This window comes from Zygotorulaspora mrakii, chromosome 2 (assembly GCF_013402915.1).
Source record: "Zygotorulaspora mrakii chromosome 2, complete sequence".
NCBI lineage: Eukaryota > Fungi > Ascomycota > Saccharomycetes > Saccharomycetales > Saccharomycetaceae > Zygotorulaspora > Zygotorulaspora mrakii.
Window position 1 is genome coordinate 392,948 of NC_050720.1, and position 16,817 is coordinate 409,764.

At 40.1% G+C, this 16,817-nt stretch overlaps 11 protein-coding genes across 11 annotated transcripts; 5 read left to right on the top strand and 6 right to left on the bottom strand.

Annotated features, from left to right (window-relative positions):
* Window positions 1-40: 40 nt before the first annotated feature.
* HG535_0B02140 (bifunctional triacylglycerol lipase/ester hydrolase) lies at window positions 41-973 on the bottom strand (the record flags this gene model as incomplete). The annotated part of the gene is made up of 1 exon (XM_037287009.1): window positions 41-973. The coding sequence occupies one exon, from the start codon at window positions 971-973 to the stop codon at window positions 41-43; it is 933 nt and encodes a 310-aa protein (XP_037142904.1).
* A 161-nt stretch (window positions 974-1,134) lies between these two features.
* On the bottom strand, window positions 1,135-3,129 carry UTP8 (Utp8p; the record flags this gene model as incomplete). The annotated part of the gene is made up of 1 exon (XM_037287010.1): window positions 1,135-3,129. The coding sequence occupies one exon, from the start codon at window positions 3,127-3,129 to the stop codon at window positions 1,135-1,137; it is 1,995 nt and encodes a 664-aa protein (XP_037142905.1).
* A 253-nt stretch (window positions 3,130-3,382) lies between these two features.
* On the top strand, window positions 3,383-3,988 carry SYF2 (Syf2p; the record flags this gene model as incomplete). The annotated part of the gene is made up of 1 exon (XM_037287011.1): window positions 3,383-3,988. One exon carries the CDS (start codon window positions 3,383-3,385, stop codon window positions 3,986-3,988), a length of 606 nt encoding a protein of 201 aa, XP_037142906.1.
* Window positions 3,989-3,997: 9 nt separating this feature from the next.
* HG535_0B02170 (uncharacterized protein) lies at window positions 3,998-5,224 on the bottom strand (the record flags this gene model as incomplete). The annotated part of the gene is made up of 1 exon (XM_037287012.1): window positions 3,998-5,224. One exon carries the CDS (start codon window positions 5,222-5,224, stop codon window positions 3,998-4,000), a length of 1,227 nt encoding a protein of 408 aa, XP_037142907.1.
* A 268-nt stretch (window positions 5,225-5,492) lies between these two features.
* On the bottom strand, window positions 5,493-7,727 carry HG535_0B02180 (uncharacterized protein; the record flags this gene model as incomplete). The annotated part of the gene is made up of 1 exon (XM_037287013.1): window positions 5,493-7,727. The coding sequence occupies one exon, from the start codon at window positions 7,725-7,727 to the stop codon at window positions 5,493-5,495; it is 2,235 nt and encodes a 744-aa protein (XP_037142908.1).
* A 1,021-nt stretch (window positions 7,728-8,748) lies between these two features.
* Window positions 8,749-9,276, top strand: FHN1 (Fhn1p; the record flags this gene model as incomplete). Its single annotated transcript, XM_037287014.1, has 1 exon — window positions 8,749-9,276. One exon carries the CDS (start codon window positions 8,749-8,751, stop codon window positions 9,274-9,276), a length of 528 nt encoding a protein of 175 aa, XP_037142909.1.
* Window positions 9,277-9,602: 326 nt separating this feature from the next.
* PHB1 (prohibitin subunit PHB1) lies at window positions 9,603-10,445 on the bottom strand (the record flags this gene model as incomplete). Its single annotated transcript, XM_037287015.1, has 1 exon — window positions 9,603-10,445. One exon carries the CDS (start codon window positions 10,443-10,445, stop codon window positions 9,603-9,605), a length of 843 nt encoding a protein of 280 aa, XP_037142910.1.
* A 167-nt stretch (window positions 10,446-10,612) lies between these two features.
* PEX4 (E2 ubiquitin-protein ligase peroxin 4) lies at window positions 10,613-11,086 on the top strand (the record flags this gene model as incomplete). The annotated part of the gene is made up of 1 exon (XM_037287016.1): window positions 10,613-11,086. The coding sequence occupies one exon, from the start codon at window positions 10,613-10,615 to the stop codon at window positions 11,084-11,086; it is 474 nt and encodes a 157-aa protein (XP_037142911.1).
* Window positions 11,087-11,224: 138 nt separating this feature from the next.
* Window positions 11,225-11,641, top strand: HG535_0B02220 (RidA family protein; the record flags this gene model as incomplete). Its single annotated transcript, XM_037287017.1, has 1 exon — window positions 11,225-11,641. One exon carries the CDS (start codon window positions 11,225-11,227, stop codon window positions 11,639-11,641), a length of 417 nt encoding a protein of 138 aa, XP_037142912.1.
* Window positions 11,642-12,324: 683 nt separating this feature from the next.
* SUE1 (Sue1p) lies at window positions 12,325-12,831 on the bottom strand (the record flags this gene model as incomplete). The annotated part of the gene is made up of 1 exon (XM_037287018.1): window positions 12,325-12,831. The coding sequence occupies one exon, from the start codon at window positions 12,829-12,831 to the stop codon at window positions 12,325-12,327; it is 507 nt and encodes a 168-aa protein (XP_037142913.1).
* Window positions 12,832-13,459: 628 nt separating this feature from the next.
* CAF130 (CCR4-NOT core subunit CAF130) lies at window positions 13,460-16,789 on the top strand (the record flags this gene model as incomplete). The annotated part of the gene is made up of 1 exon (XM_037287019.1): window positions 13,460-16,789. The coding sequence occupies one exon, from the start codon at window positions 13,460-13,462 to the stop codon at window positions 16,787-16,789; it is 3,330 nt and encodes a 1,109-aa protein (XP_037142914.1).
* Window positions 16,790-16,817: the final 28 nt, after the last annotated feature.

Below are 16,817 nucleotides of genomic sequence, written 5' to 3' on the forward strand. Positions count from 1 at the left end.
AAGGTTAACATTTTCTAATTTGTGTGAGTAAATTGGTAGCTCAGAAATAATTATCTACTACATATTGGGAGTGGTCAATCACAAACGAGTGCGGTATTACGCTCGAAACTTGTATAGATATATTGGGCCTGACATGCACCTCTTGGTAAAAATGAATCAGTTGTCGTCTTGTTTCGTCAGACACCCAGTGATCAGAATTACCGAAAAGAAGCCAGATACTGATATCTTCCGTGCGACAGAGATCAAGTAGTTCCCTTTGGAATTGCCAATCACTTCTAATTATTTCCATTTCATACTGAGCCAACCCCAATGCTTGCATTACGAAACCTGAATTGTGAAGTAACAAAGACGAAGCGTCGACTGCTCTACTATCCCTTTTGCATCCCATAACGAATGATAGGAAAGGTTTAATACAAAATCTCGGCACTATCTTGTTGAACAGTAAGTCGCTCCCCCAAGCCGCAAGCTGAGGCAAATTCTTGACCCAGCGAAATAACTTTGTGAATAATACTCCCTTTTCTGAGGTGTGGATGTCTATAATTGTTGGCGTCAGCATGCCTAGCTTAATCACTCGACCTATTAAACATTTTGAAATGATGACCTTCTGAATAATGTATGCCCCAACAGAATGGCCCATTATAAGTATCGGTCTCCCAGGTGAACTGAAGTTGTTTACCACTTCAATCTTGTGTTCAATCTGTTCTTCGAGTGTGTATATTTTTGTATTTTTAGAGCCTTTTCCCAACAATGGATTACCAGGGCTCATCCCAGCGTGAGATATGCCCAGTATCTCCCATTCAGGATTGTTCCTGTGTATCATCTTCAGCATTTCCTCATAATACTCAAGGAGACCTGGGTTACCGGGTATCCATACAAACAGCGGACTGTCCAGTTTAGCAGCATGAGCATTATGGGGTTCAATATGCAAAATGGAAGTCGGATACTGTGAATGCGGATACGTCTCTATATTCATTTATTGGTCCTCGAACCCATATCTTCTCATTCGAGCGTATTTCTATTACTGAAGATCTCGTTCGTTTAAACAAGAGGCTTTGACAGCCAACAAAAAAAGTAAATCCAATAAGGCCTAAAACTCGAATTTATGAGAGTAACTTAGTTAAGTGATGACTATATCTAGATATCTAAATATTCCACAGAGTATCTGGGTGCAGGTTCTTTTTGAACCTTCGCAAAGCTATTGCTTGCGAAGGTTCCTACGCGGGGTGCTTGTCTATCATCGAGTAGATACCATGAGTTGGTGTTTCTTTCGGCAATAACTACCTGCTGGTCGATATATTCTGAAAGACGAGCTAACATTGACCCTTCTAAAGTTAGCAAGCCAATTGAGTCTAAAATCAGAGATAGAAGCTGAAATAGCTGACGACCATTACTTACAATTTCGGTATCTTTTGAATTGATCAGAAAATCGATGAAATTTTGAATCTCAATTTTGCTGAGCTTCTTGATTTCATCTCTAATCATATCTGTGGTATAGTCTTGTAGTATTCTTAGAGATATATCCAAAGAAAGTTCACCATTTTGAATCGAAAAAAGTTCGAACAAAAGTTCTTTCAATGGTAAATTTGGACAAGTTACGATAGCTTGTTTAAATAACCGCGGATGTTCGCTTAACCTTGATAAAAGCTTTCTTGTGCAATCTACAGGAAACAATGGATGCGTTAACAGGAAGGTTAAAGACTTCGGATATTCCTTTTGAAAATTCTCAAATATTAAATTGACGACTTTACTCAAAAATTCTTGATCACAAATATACCTATCTTCCTCGGTGTAATGTTCTCTTCTGATTTTTAATTCATTTAGAAATACATCATCAAAACTGGAGGCGCTTTTCCCACATTTAACAAGTTGTCTGTAAATGTCATCAAAGTCAAAATTGTTCCCTTGTCTGCTGCGCTCATCATCATTTAAGCTGGAAAGCTCTTCATTTGTTAATAAAGGCTCTAACGCATACGATTTTGCAGATTGGTTAAATATTTGAAAACTTTTGCCTAAGGAATCTTTCACGGTACCTGTTCCAACATCAACGTTGATCATTTCTAATGAGCAAGTTGAGTTTGAATCCTGTTTATTTGCTACACCAATGGCAATTGTCTTGTTATTCGAAGCATTACTACCTATCTGAGAATTTATTACAGCAGATTTTAAAATTTGAAAGCTTTTTACATGCGTTAACTCTCTTTGGAACAGAATTGAATTATGCATCAAGTCAAGCAGATAAATTATATTATCTAGAGTCAAAAGAATTCTATTGGGCGACACGGGATTCATGGATATAACTTGGGATTCTGAAACCATTGGAATCTGGACTTTTTGTAATAATTGGCAGTGCGGTAGAGAATATGTAAGCATCTGATCACCAATCAATCTATAAAGTCTACCGGATTGATAGCAAATTTTTGATTTAATCAGTTCGAAATCTTCCAAGATTATGGAGCTTAGTTCCATTATAGGCACAGATGTCAATTCTTGAGTGTATAGCTCGAATAGTTTGAAGCAAACCTTGCTCTCCTCTAGGGAACACATGACAAACATGAATGTTTTTTCTTTTTCTTTGAAATGATTCACTACAGTAACGTTGCCATATAGTACATCCATCGAGTGAAGTAATTTCAAATCGTAATCATAAGTCAGAATCAAACCGCATTTCAAGACAGCGACAATAGTCTCGTTCTGAATTTTCAGATTGACAACTTCGTCCTTTAACCTAAGCTTCTTGGAGCCATTGAGCTCTCCACTGGAATTTAAAATACTTTCAGAATCTGCATCATTAATTACCACATTTAAAGTGTAGTTCTTACCAGCTTTCAAAGCATAGCACCATATCTCCTGCAGTTTTCTTTTATCTTGCTCTAAATTCTCCTCTAACTGAGCAATGTCACAAGCAGTTACGACATTAGTAGATGGTATCGGAATACTGAAAACAAGTTTTGGTGTTGGGTTTAAAATGTATTGTGAGATAGCGGACTCAGAAATACCAATAGTAATCTTATTTGACGCTGGAAACAGGTCATCTGCTACCTGAATGTGGTTAGTTTGCACGGAGGTATCGGTAAGGGAAGTAAGCCTGGGTAATATGGCCAATCTAAATGGCTGTGAGATAGAAGGCATTGGTCTGGCGATAGGTCTCACAGTACTTACCGTGTAAATGGTTTATCCTAGTATTTCATTTGATGCTCATCTCAAATTTTTTTTCAATATCACATCTTTCTTCCGTTTTAAGTGACCCCTTTATAACAAGAACTTTGGTTCACAATACTAAAATCATCCACGCCGTACTTAACTCTATTATAGCAAGATCAAGCACTTCTCGCAAAGTTTAGACATTAGGAAGCTCGATGCTCCAGGGGAGTTTGATATCGCTATGGATCTTGCAGAGTATCGTGCAAGGCTCCGAGAGCTTAAAAAAATGAGCACTCAGGTAACCATGAAGAATCTGAAGATGGTAGATGAAGAGGCGAAACAATTAGCAATGAAAGGCAAGCCGAAAGTCTATAAAATGGATGAGGAGGATCCGGCTGAGGGAGTTAAGGAAAAAGAACAGAAAAATCATAGAGAGAAGCTCATGAATTATAATATGAAGGAGTATGAAGAATGGGAGTTGGGACAGCAACGGCGCAATGCAAGAGGGGAGCATGGTGGCAACGCTGACCTGCAAGAGATAGCAAAATATTCATATGACAAACAATTGAAGCAGAATCAATGTATCACTCCTGTCTCTACTAGTAGTAAGCGCACACACAAAATACATAAAGATTATGCGACTGGTAAAGTTAGACTTCCCGATAATAAAAATTTGGTGAATCAATTAGCTAAGGACTCCAAACACTTGGCGACGAAACGTTATACTGCCAGGAGCAAGGAAATTGAGCGTAACGCTATTCGAAACACTCCTGGCGGGTATATAAATGTTAAAAATAAACAATTCAACGAAAAGCTCGATAGACAGTTGAAAAAGAGGGACACCTGATAATTTATCTTATTCATCCTCTAGTTCCGTTAAAGATTTCAAGCTGTTTTCAAGTTCAACAACACACTGCCTGTAATAAACAAGTTGAAAGTTTTGGAATAGTTTTAACAGGCTTAGCAGTTCAGAGCAATCAGTTATTTCACCCATTACTTCAACGGCCGCCGTCGTATTGGACACAAACTCGTCCTCCAGTTGTTCCAATAACTTGTCATCCTCGGAGAGTGCCTCTGTTTCCTGTTCTCCCCCCGCTTTTTTGTTGTCTTTAACTTCGGTCTTTACTTCATCTTTCAATTCAGCTTCAACTTTGGATGCACTCACATTTGTATCCTCTATCGCCTCTTTTTTGGCTTCACCGTTTTGGGATATTTCACTCCCTTCTGTTTCGCCATTGGAATTGATTTTCTTATCAAAATTGGATAATGCATTGGATTTTTCCTCAAGTTTCTTTCTCTTTAGTTTAATCTCATACAAAACAGTGTCAAATTTTAATCTCGAATCTTCAACCTTCTTGCGCAATTCATGTACTTTTTTAAAATCTTCATTTATGAGCTTTTCTAATTTAGTATTAAATTCTTTGGCAATTGAAGTATCCATTTCATGTTTATTTTCATCAATATTCTTATAGCATACTGAGAATGTTTCAAGCATTTTCTTCACATCTTCTGCATCGGCAAAATCCTCGTCAAAGTCTGCTTCGACATCATTCTTTGCTGCCTGTTCGCCTGAGTGATCGACTTGTGCCGAGTTGAGAAAGACAGTGGAAGAATCATGCGCAGCCTTCGATAACGCTTGAGCAAATGATCTTGGCATAAATGGTTCAGACTTCTCATTTTCATTGATACTGCCCTTCTCGGGTTTTTTGGACGACGTTCCAAACCAGCCTTCTTTCCCAAAGGACCACCAATCGGATATGGATTCTGTTAAATTTGGTGGGTAGTCGTAACCCTCCAATTCAAAAGTTTTCGTCACAGTTAGCACTCTCCTGCAACTTTTTTCCAAGGCATCCGTTTTCTTTTCCAACGACTCGTACTGCGGTGGTAATTTGCTGATTTCATCTACAGTACCTAGTAACTCTTGAAGGTACCTAGTACGTGTCTTTATTGATAAATTCGCATGCGGATCACGTAAGTTGACATTAGAGATGGCCTGGGATAAAGTATCCTGGGTTTTATGAGCGGCACTAGCAATTGAGTTGGTAATCTTATTTAAGGAAAAGTCTGAAAAGTAGTCAGTCATTATTGTTATTGCCAATGTCTAAATTTATTAATCTTCTCGAGATATGTCTCAAGTGTGTCTTAGTTTAAGTCAAGCTTCTCGTGAATTTCTCCTTTGAAGTTCGCCTCTACGTGTCCCCCCTGATTGCAGGCCATTAAAAGAAATTAGAAAAAATAATTAAGAATACAAATTTTAATTAGGAACTTATAGTTGTTGGAGAAAGCATCCAGTTTTGGACAAACATTTGATTTGAAAGATTTGAAATAAATCAGTAGGAAGTTCTGTTATCCTAAGTGGACGTCTTAGAATCAGTAGTCGATACAGGCTCTTCAACAGGCTCTTTAGTTTTTTCTACAGCTTGCTCTTTACTTGGCTCTTTACTTGTATCTGAAGTCGTTTCTTTGGCTGTTTCTATTTTCTCTGGCGCTTTAGCTGATTCCTTAGCAAACTCTACAGCCGATATTTTTGCTGGTTCTTCAGCTGATTCCTTAGTGGACTCTACAGCCGATTCCTTAGTTGAGTCAACCGCTAATTTTTGAGCCTGTTTCTTTAGCTCCTCCACTTCTTTTTCCTTCTCTAAGGTTTTTGCTTTCTCTTGGTCTTGCAGTTCATTGTGCCTCGTTTCCTGCTCTAGCAATTTTGCTTCTAATTCTTCATAGCTTACTTTTAATTTCTGGAGCTCTTCCTCGTGCTGTAGTTTTTGCTCTTCGGCTACTTTTTCGAGTTCTAAACGTTGCTTATTCAATAAATCTTCTTCTTTGCGCTTTCTTTCTTCTGCTTCTAGCATCAGTTTTTCCTCGTGAGCACGACGTTCCTCTTCAACCCTTTTGGTGATTGCACTTAATTCGATTCTTTCGTTTGCACCTTCCTGTTTGATCAACGCCATTTTACTTAACAGATCGTTAATTTGATTGTCAATTTCGTTTATTTGAGGAAGATATGCTTTGTTTTTAACGTCTTCTAAAACTTTTTTATTTTCTTCATGTTGTACATTATTGTTTTCGGTCTCTAAAATCAATTGGTTTTTGGTTTCCTTTAATTTATCAATTTCAGATTGTGTCTTTTTCGATTGTTCGGTAATAGCAAGAACCTTTGAAACTTTTGCATCGATGTGAGCTGATAAATCTGCTAGGCGATTTGTCCATCCAATATATTCCGCTTGAACTCCGCTTTTAGATTCATTTAGATCATCAATCTCCTTTTGCAGCTCTTCTGATTTGATTAGAACTGTGTCCTTCTGCAGTGACTTTTGATTTCTCAAAGTGTCCGTTTCTTTAAAAATTTTGTGTTTTTTGTTGACGTGAACTTGAGTGCTATCTAGCATCTTTCTGGTTAATTCAGCTTCAAAGATATCGAGTGTCTTCGAGGTTTCTTTTTTTAATTGATCCATCTGAGAATGTATTTCATCAATTTCAAGTTGAACAGCCTTCAGTTTATTAGAGTAATCCAGCTTTTTATTGTAGTATTTTTCTTCTTCAATTTTATTGAAATCAGTCAACCATTGATAATGAACTTTGCTTTCATATTGAATCTTATCATAAACGGCCTTGTTCAAATGACCCTCTTGAGCAGTGATGACGATTTCTTCTGGATTTTCCGGAGTTGCAACGGGATATTCTCCTTTAGATTTCGATGACGACCTGAACCAAGGGATTTTGAAGGCCTTCTCCGTCTCTTCTGGAATTGGAACTCTTGGGGCCAAATGTGGGTCAATAGGTGGTGATAAAACGTCAGAAGTGTGATCCTCTTCAGGGACCTCGGATTTGTCCTCTACAACACTTTCTGGTGCAGCGACCTCAGCAGCGGTTTCTTCACCTCCAGGCTTCTCCTCTTCCGTCGTTTCAGGTGCCACGGCTTCCTCATCCTCAACCTCGTCTCCTTCAGTGGTCTCAGGTGCAGCAGCCTCCCCGACAGCTAAGCTGGCTTCAGGCTTGTCTTCTGCAGTAGTTTCTGGTGCAACTGCCTCTTCAACTGCTTCGTCGACCTCGGCGTGCCCAACATCAACGGCAGCAGCGTCATGCTTCGCCTCCACAAGTGGCGCCACTTCCACCGCATCTTTGCCCTCATCTTCACTCTTTGCATTAGCTGACTCCTTCTCAGCATCTTCATCCTCGGCTTCATCCCCATCCCTACTCAGGGCCGTCTCATCACTCTCCAACTTCTCCTCGTTAGGTCTCAAATCAGTCAAAACCTGCGAGTCCCTCAAATACTTCAAATGCGCCTCCTTGGCTCTCAATTTTTCCAAAAGCAGCGCCTGTCTTTTTTCGTTGTTCGACAGATACACGGGAAACGCGATATCCTTGGCCCTCTGTTGCTGGTCCCCCAGCGTCTTGTACCCCATATCACTCGGGTTCACCATAGTGTACCCAGAAGTCGCACTCGTTGTCGGATATCTCGCCAATCTTCTCCGCTGCGCAATCTGCACCGCCGTAGCATCTCTGAATGGCGACACGTATTCCAATTCCTCCTCCAAGCTCTCACTGGCGCCATCATTTCCATTACTCGCACGGGCAACGGTAGTCATGCTAAGCTAAACTAACCTCCTATAACACAGCTCCTTCACGGTCACACGACGAGGATTTCAAACCACTATCCGATGATTTATAAACCGAACTCCCTTGCTTGAAGCTCTGCTGATCCTCCTTTTCGTTCCATTCCCTCTCCCCAGGGGGCCGTTGCTTTCTTATACCGCCATTTATCTTATTTCGACAGCCGGGTACCCTCCTCTCCGAATTCTAATCTCCCAATGGGGAGAGGGGACACACATCCCCACTACCCGGCCTCTCTACCCCTCCCACCCCTCTGGACCCCTCTGCCTCCCTAAACTGCGCAACGCTGTCCCGAACGGGTGAAACGTAAACATATCGTGCAACATGATCTGTGCTCCGTGTACCGAAAGTGGTATCTTTTCCTTCTAGAAGCCCGTACACAAGCACATCCATCACTTTTGTTGCCGAGAAAATAACCGTAACACCAGTAGCAAAATGGACAGTCCGGTAAAAAGCAGCCTCCTGTCTGCCTGGTCGACAGCGCAATCACTTCGCACCCATCCTATTGTCTCCCACACAAGGTCCTCCTCGTGCTCGTTCCTTTCTCTTCTCTACCGTTCCTTTCCTCTGCCTTCCTTCTTCACCTAGAACCCTCCTGCTAGCTGCTCGGCTCGCTCTCCCGCACCCGTGGCAGAGATGGGCTGCCTGCCCTGTGCTCGGGCCGTCTTCTTTCTGTCAGAGCACCGTAAAAAGCCGAAATCGCCCTCATCTTTCTTGAGCTTCTCTGCACTTGTTGTGTTTGTTTGTTTTTGCTACTAGGTAATATATCCCTTTTCGGAAATACGGAATTGCTTTATGCCGCTAATGATGATTGTTCATCATGAACTGTCATTTATTCTTTTATAAAAAGGGATGTGTATTTTACAACATGACAAATGCACTTGGGTAGTTGTTTCTTATATAATCTTTTATATTTTTCGGTTGTTTTCTAGCTGCTGATTACTTTCACCGCTGTATACACACACACATTATAACTGAATATACAAAGTAACAAAAATGTTAGCTTTAGTCGATAATATTTTAAGAGCAATTAACTTCTGCTTCCTGGTCATTCTACTGGGTTTGGTTGGTTCGCTGTTGGCGACACAATCGTCGCATAGCTCGAGGGTCAACTTCTGTATGTTTGCCGCTGCGTTTGCCATGGTGACAGACTCGTTCTACGGTCTGCTGGCCAACTTTTTGGAGCCATTAGCTTGGCCTATCATTCTATTTGTGCTCGACTTTTTGAACTTCGCGTTCACTTTTACCGCGGGTACTGTTCTGGCAGTCGCCACGAGAACTCACTCGTGCACCAACACAGACTACTTGGACTCCAACAATATCACTCAAGGCTCTACCCAGAGATGTCGTGAGTCTCAAGCAGTCACCGCGTTCTTCTACTTCTCTTTCTTCATCTTCTTGGCCAAGATGATTTTGTCCGGTTTGTCATTATTGAGCAATGGGCCATTCAGTGCTGCTGGTGGTTTCTCAGCAAGAAGAAGAAAAACAGCTCAAGTCGGTGTACCAACGATCTCTCAAGTCTAAATGTACTACTATTCAAAGGCACAAAAGCGCTCGCACATATTATCTTTTATTACTACCCAACGCACCTGCTCCCTTCGCCTGAAACTTTCTTTTTCACTCGGAGAATGATTTTTTATTTTTGTTTTTTTGCGGAAAATAAAAGGAAAATTGTAAAAAAAAAAAATGAAAAAGCTATCCATTTCTTCTACCTCTTTCAGTCAGTATTCTTCCATTTTTAAAGTTCTTTTATTATTACTAATTTTTTAATAATTATTTCTATATACAAGTCTAAAAAAAAAAAAAGCGATCAATGTAATCTTGACTAATATGGCTTAATTTCGCAGTTTTTATCGACCAACGTTGAGCAACAGGGAATTTGGAGTACCGTCGCTGCCACTTGCCGAAGAGCTTGGCAAATAAGTCACATTGGGTGAATTTGCTAGTGTCTGTGCAATATCTTTTGATGCTTCTAGCCTTCTGATTAGCAACAAGCCGTCACCAGCTTTTGCCAGGGCTCTTGAAATGCACTCAGCAGACTCAGCTTCTCCCTCTGCTCTAATAACGCTTGCGTTTCTAACTTGTTCAGCCTTTTCAACGAGGAATTTTGCTCTTTCCGCATCTTGTTGGGCAATCTGTTTCTGCTCAACAGCCTTGGTGAACTCGGGCCCAAAAGTCATGTGAGTAATCGAGACGTCTTCAAGTTGAATGCCAAACTCACTCGAACGATGGGATAGTTCATCCCTGATTCTTTGACTAACTAATTCTCTTTGAGTAATCAATTCCGCGGCATCGAACCTTGCCACTATGGCCTTTAATACCTCATTTCCAATGGATGGCAGAACTCTTTCATCGTAATCTAAGCCCAAGTTTTGATAGATGTTAGGCAATCTCAGGACATCAGGCCTGTGTAGAACTCTCAGCGTTAGGGATACCATTTGTAAGTCTTTGGTACCTGTATTTGTAGCGATGCTTTTTGGTTTGGTTCTTATATCGTACACAATAGCTTTCTGCAACCAAGGCATCAAGAAATGTGTACCTTCGCCAACTACCTGCTTTTGAACACCGCTGAGTCTATCAAAGATCACAGCACGACTGCCACCTTTGACATCGTACATGGAATATTGAAGTGCACTTACAGCAATACCTACTGGTAATGCAATCTTTGCCACGGTTTCAACTAGTCTCGACATGTCTCGTATTCTCTCGTTAACTCTTCTCCTCTGCCAGGATAGTCTTGTAGGTGCGAGCGAGTGGCAACTTTTATTTTAAAGGAGAAATTCTTCAATTTTGTAAAAGAATCGGGCAGCGCAACAGGGGACAAAAAAACCCCAAACTCAACTTTACTAACAAAGGGCAAATGTCACGAATAGTCAAAGAGTACAAGAAGATCAAAAAAGTGCTTGAGGGCCATGGCGAGGCATTTGAAAATTTGATCGTGCAGTTGGCACCTGTTAATGAATACGATTTGTTGTCTTGGAAGGCTACCATAAGAGGACCTTCAGATACACCTTACAATGGGTTTTCCATCGGATTGACCATTAAAATTCCATCAGACTACCCCATTTCGCCGCCGATGGTTAAATTTGAACCCTACAAAATGCCCCACTGTAATGTTAACTTTCAAACGGGAGAGATTTGTCTTGATATTTTGACAAGACAGCATTGGTCGCCGGCATGGGATCTGTTGCACGTCCTAAAGGCGATAGAGCAATTGCTGCAAGAGCCAGTCCCAGAATCGCCATTGAACGTTGATATCGCCAACATTCTGAAAGAAGGTGATAGAACTGCATATACTGGTCTTGTTAGATACTATTTTTGTGGAGGAACATGATTAGCTTATTTACCCTACTTTACTGGTTCTTGTATGACTGGCTGCAAGGTATCAGAACCCATCTATATGGAAGTGTCTAATCTTAGGAGGCACGGAGGGCAAAGCGCAGATAGTGTCCGCAAGATATAGCGGTTCAAAATGGTTGAAAAGATTACATGGGCACAAGTTGGTTCATCAACTGTTAGTGGACTTCTTTCGCCTGCATTTGTTACTGGTTCGGGTTCACAATTGGTGTTCACATCAGGTTGTGTTGGCACGGATGAAAAAACGGGGAAGCTACCTTCCAGTATCGAGGATCAGGCCAGAAATGCCTTTCTAAATCTGAAAACAGTACTCGAGAAAAGTGGCTCCTCAACTGATTCTATTTTAAAAGTTCTGTTATTCCTAAGCGATAAGTCGTATGCAGTAAAAGTCAATGAGATTTATAAGGAGTTTTTTCCAAATCAGCCAGCAAGAAGTTGCATTCTTGTTTCATTCCCTAATGAATCATTAAAGGTTGAACTGGAATGCGTTGCACAAGTCGAGTCCAAAAGAAAGAGATGGTTCAAATTGTAAGCTTTCCATACGCCGTTGTGTATATGTATACGTATGATTATCTATCGAAAATTTGAGAAAATAAGATGGATCTCCTACAAATGGTTTTATCAAATGTCGTCGAGTGCAGTAAAGTGACACAATTCCCGCAGTGAGAAACGAGTTTGTACTTGTCATAAGTCCCAGCAAAGTGTTTCACCAAGTTGCATTATGTGGTCATATTCTGCCATATTTTCAAAGTAGCTGTTACAATAGCTCATTTGGCGCGGTTTCTGTCTATCATTCCAAAGTCATGTAGATTCAAAAGAACCTTGTATCACCACAGATTTGAAGGATCAACGACTGCGTACTAAGTACCTATGATAAAGGGAAATTATATGCTACTGCAATAACATATTTTTCGTTAAAATACTCCAGCTCGACTATGTGTCTATGTATTATAATTTAAAAAGTCAGTGTATGAGAAAATAACAGCGCTTGCTGTCTGCAACTGGGTCATTATTTCGGACTACCGCCTATAGACCGTTGCTGCGTGAAAAAGTATGAAAAAGTGTATTAGTACCAAACCCGGCAAACTATTGCATCCGCCATAACTTCCAAATCGTAGTGCTAAGACATGGTGCCCGGATTCCATTATTCAAGGAGAAATAACACGCCTCTTATGCACCCTAGGGCAGCTTTTCCGATATTATGCACGTCAAAAATCAATGTCTATCGAACGGCTTTAATTTCCTGACCACCTGGCGTGGCAAATTCAACCATTCAGGAAAATACTCCATTCCCATGCTTGTGGTTGTCCAAATGTTATATGGCAAGAGCTTATTTGGCAATTTGGGAGAATATCTCCACGTCCCATTGACGCCGCCCGAGTGAATACCACCACAACCTCGAGGCCCAGCCATTACCGAGTAATTGTGATCATTATTCTGCTGCTCTTCTTTTCGTCTTTCCCCTATTACTTCACTAATCAGAGTGGTCTCACCATTTCGATTCCTCTCTGCAAGCAACGGATTCTGAGTCACAGGGTACATGACAGGACGATATCCACTAAACAGTATATCACGCGTAAGTTCCCTACTCTCCAGGAACTGCGTCGTGGGTACCCTAGGTAACATTCTGAACACATCGTTATGTGAAGACTTCCTCTTGAACGTCTGACTTGCACTGCAGCTAAAGAACCGTCTGCCAAACATTACTAACTTAAACGACATCCTCTATCGCATTCAAAAGTTTCAAGTTTCAATACTCAAAGTTTTAATTGCTATTCGACTTATATCTTATGAAATATAACAAAATTGGACTACCATTGCACCTTCTTATCTCACAATATATGTTTCGCACCTATCGCATGTATCGCACCCCTGCTTGGGAATATCGGTTTTAAAATTGCCCCCACCACCTGCAACTCACCTTGATCCCTTTTCGGTCTGGTGGCGTATGTACCGAAATTTTTCACACTAGAAATGAAAAGGAGTGAGAAACACTTGAGAAGCATATTAGAAATGCAATTCGGACAATTCAATTCGACTGTCCGGATAAGGAATTCTCGGACATTTTTTGTTTCGGACAAAGACGATTGGAACAAGCTGTCGAAGATACCCGGACAGCGATCGCTGGCTCTTATTGAATTATTTCGAGCTTATTTCTCAAACGGCGAACGATAGCAGCCAGCATACCTTAAAAGATGAGTTTACCGCTGATGACATTTATTGCATCTGTTTAAGCCCCCACGTCCAGAGAGTATTTACTAGGGGTTCACTTTTTCTCTTACTAGCTTCATTGCTTTTGATAAGTCTCACAGTACCGAAAAAAAATATCACATTGAAGGATCTAGGTAGGATGGAAGCCACGGCCCAGGGCCTATCTGTCCTCGATATCCGTAGTGACGCAGAGGTGGTTGATGAGAATGAAAACGAACCCGTGTCACACAAAGAAGGTACTCTGAAGGAAAAGCTGTCATCAGAAGGTATCCCATTTGAAACTACAACGGCGGATTTGATAAGACTGTTGAAGGACGAAACAATCATAAAGAATCGGGACATAAGATACTTTTTGATATCAGAGAGCGCAATAATTGCACTGTTTGCCACCCAAGCGGGACCATCGCTAATAAACCATGATTTTGCAGTCTCGCATGACCCTCCTATATCCCCAGCGGCTACCAGCGTTTTGCGAAGGCAATGGGAAATCAATGACTACATATTTTGCAAATTTCTTTTATTTGTGCTAGAGAACCGTAATTTTGTTTTTAACGTTAAAGAGTTCAACAGACCAAGATACAAGGCTTCCTTGGGGTTTTTGACTGAAAATGTCATTCATAATTCTTCATTGGTCCTTGCTAGCGACTATAATTTACTTTATGATTATCTCAGGACTATCAAAGATACCATGCTGCTCGACTGGTTGGTTTTGACAATGAGAATTGGTGACGGCGATAAATATTTGCAACAGACGGTCAATGACTATCACAAGAATTTTGAGATTACGAATTGCTATCGTAACTACTATAGCTACTACACACTAGTGGAGCAAGGTGCCAAGCAATCAAAAATTTCAGCACTGAAATTTTCAAACTTTTTCAAACTTTTTGATCCCAGGAGCTTATCTTTTGATCAACCCGACAGTAAGAAACTAGACGACACTGATTTTGGCAAAAATAATGAGACGGTATTCAGCTTCAATATAAATCAAGATGGCACACTTGATTTTATGTCCCCAAAAATACGACATGACATTTTGTCCAAGGCCCTGGGACTACAGAAAATTGATAGTCCTTTGCTGTTCACACAATTTAGAATTCTATCTGGTCTAATAGATCCTCTGACTCAACCTCTCCCAAATGATAAACATATCATATCAATTGATTTTCTTTATCAATTAACCTTGGGCTTTATGTTTCCGGGAATAGAAGAACTAACCCAAGTCGATGGTTTAGATTGGAAGTTTCACACCTGCTTTAACATGCAAAAAATTATTAAACGTTCAATGATACGACTGAACTTTGATGATTTCGAAAGACTCAATTCAATTAACAATAGCGATGAATCGATTAATTGGCGAAAACAATTAAACAAATGGCTACCTCATGGCTTTAGCACTCAAAATTTAGAACTAATTTACATGGTCGATATTTTAGCAGTGTATTACATCTACAAGTCATACGAACATTTACCAATTCAACTAAATCCATTTTTATCAACGTTAATTTCTATGTGGAAAAATCTAACTTGTGTAATATTGCTAGGCTTAGAAATTGATAGATTAGAGGAGGAACATGAAACATTTGATACGCCACTTCTTGTTCGTGCCACAGTACGTGGAGCAACCGCTTTACGGTCTGTTGTGGCAGCGGTTTTAAATGGACATGTCGAATACTATAAGCATGACTTTAAGCATGAATCTGTCAATACGTTTATGTCTCCATATGGCAGAAAACTCTGTCAAGGAGCTCTTTATGCTGATCTACGATCACACGCTGCTGCAATTTTGGCTTTGGGGACAGATTTGGAGGACGTTACAGAATTACTAGCTGATCTCCAGGCTGGTGACCGGTTCGACGAAGATGTCAGATATATGTTCGAATACGAATACGATGATTTTAATGATAGTGATTTGGAAGAAAACGATTCAAGGATCAATGATAACAGTACGAAAGGGAAAATGCCTATACAAAGAAGGTGCAATTGTCTTTTTGATGATGATGTAATGGAACATGAAGGTGACTATAATGAATCTAATGAGTCTGAATTTGAAAATGGTGAAGAATTAAAACAAAACCAGTTCGGTTCACACATGAAGCTTTTAACAACGGGCAAATCCCAGGCGGTAAGGCATCCAAACTCTTTTGAGTTTGATTACAGTGGCAAGGACTGGAGAGACATTCCGAGAGGAAGGAATTTTTATTACTTTGAAAGCTATAAATTCATAAAGAATCCTGATTTGGAAATAATAATTTCCTTAACGCTTAAAGCGAGTTCTTCAAGACTTGAAGAAGATGAAAGTTTACTTCTTTTGAGATCTGTAGCTTCCTGCGTTAAAAATGAACAAGATGAACTACTCTTGAGTGATTTTTTTTCAGAACCCAAGAGCCATGTTGATCGAAATAAAGATGGAGAAGAAGACGAAAAACACTTTGTGCAACCAGACGATATATATGATCTATGGTGTTTAGAATCAACTTTTGAGAAAGTGATTCAGAGGAATCCGCATCTAGCCTGGAGACTAATGGATGAAATGCTCGTCTGCAGTGGCTATCGTAGGGTTCTTATTTGGTTCATTACCCATATGAAGCTAAAATTTCCTGTCATAGAATATATTTACGAGTTGGTGATGGGATTGCGTGGTAGTTCAATCTCGGAATATTCGCACTCTACATTACAGTCCGGCTTGGATCGCACCCCTTCGAGAAAGAACATTGAAAAAGAGATGTTACTATTACCATTTTCAAGACAGGACTTAATTGAACTCTCCAACATTGAAACCAAAATGTTGATGCAAGAGTTTTTTACAAATGCAGCTATTTCCCTCTCAGAAAAATCCAACGAGGCTAATGAAGGGCAAAATGGGGAAGGGGAGACTGACATATCGCTATATGATGTCGAACTCATGAAACTTATATGCTCGATGGTACGCACTTTTATTGCCGAAGGGAAACTTGATTTCAGCGAGAGTGAAAGTGCGTTTGAACTCCAAGCATTATTGATGAATTGGCTGACCATTATTCCAGAGGCCAGAAGTTTGTTTTTTGATTTAAAAACAAAACTGGGTGAAATGAACAGTAACTTCGAGAAAGTCAATGGTCAGGGTGCACTGAACGCTACAGCATTAGAAGATCCCGCAACTCAGGAGACGAATGATAATATAGATGAAAAAAACTTCGAATATAATAAAAAATTGATGAATTTACTACCGCTTCCTCTGAAGGATAATGAGGCAAATGTAGAAAATGCTGCAGTTCAAACTTTGAGAAATTTTATCAATAGGTTTCCCTTTACTTCGAGCAAACCCAGTATTGGTCGCAAGTTGATTTATGAGAACGATGAAATCTTACCTATGGCAAAAACCGAGCGTCCTTTGGACCTTCATAATTATTTACTAAAATTTGATGCAAAATACAAGTCTATATGTATTTCAGAAAATGAGGCACCAAATCAAATAGTCGGTAGTTGAAATAGTTCAATATATATGTATTATAAAT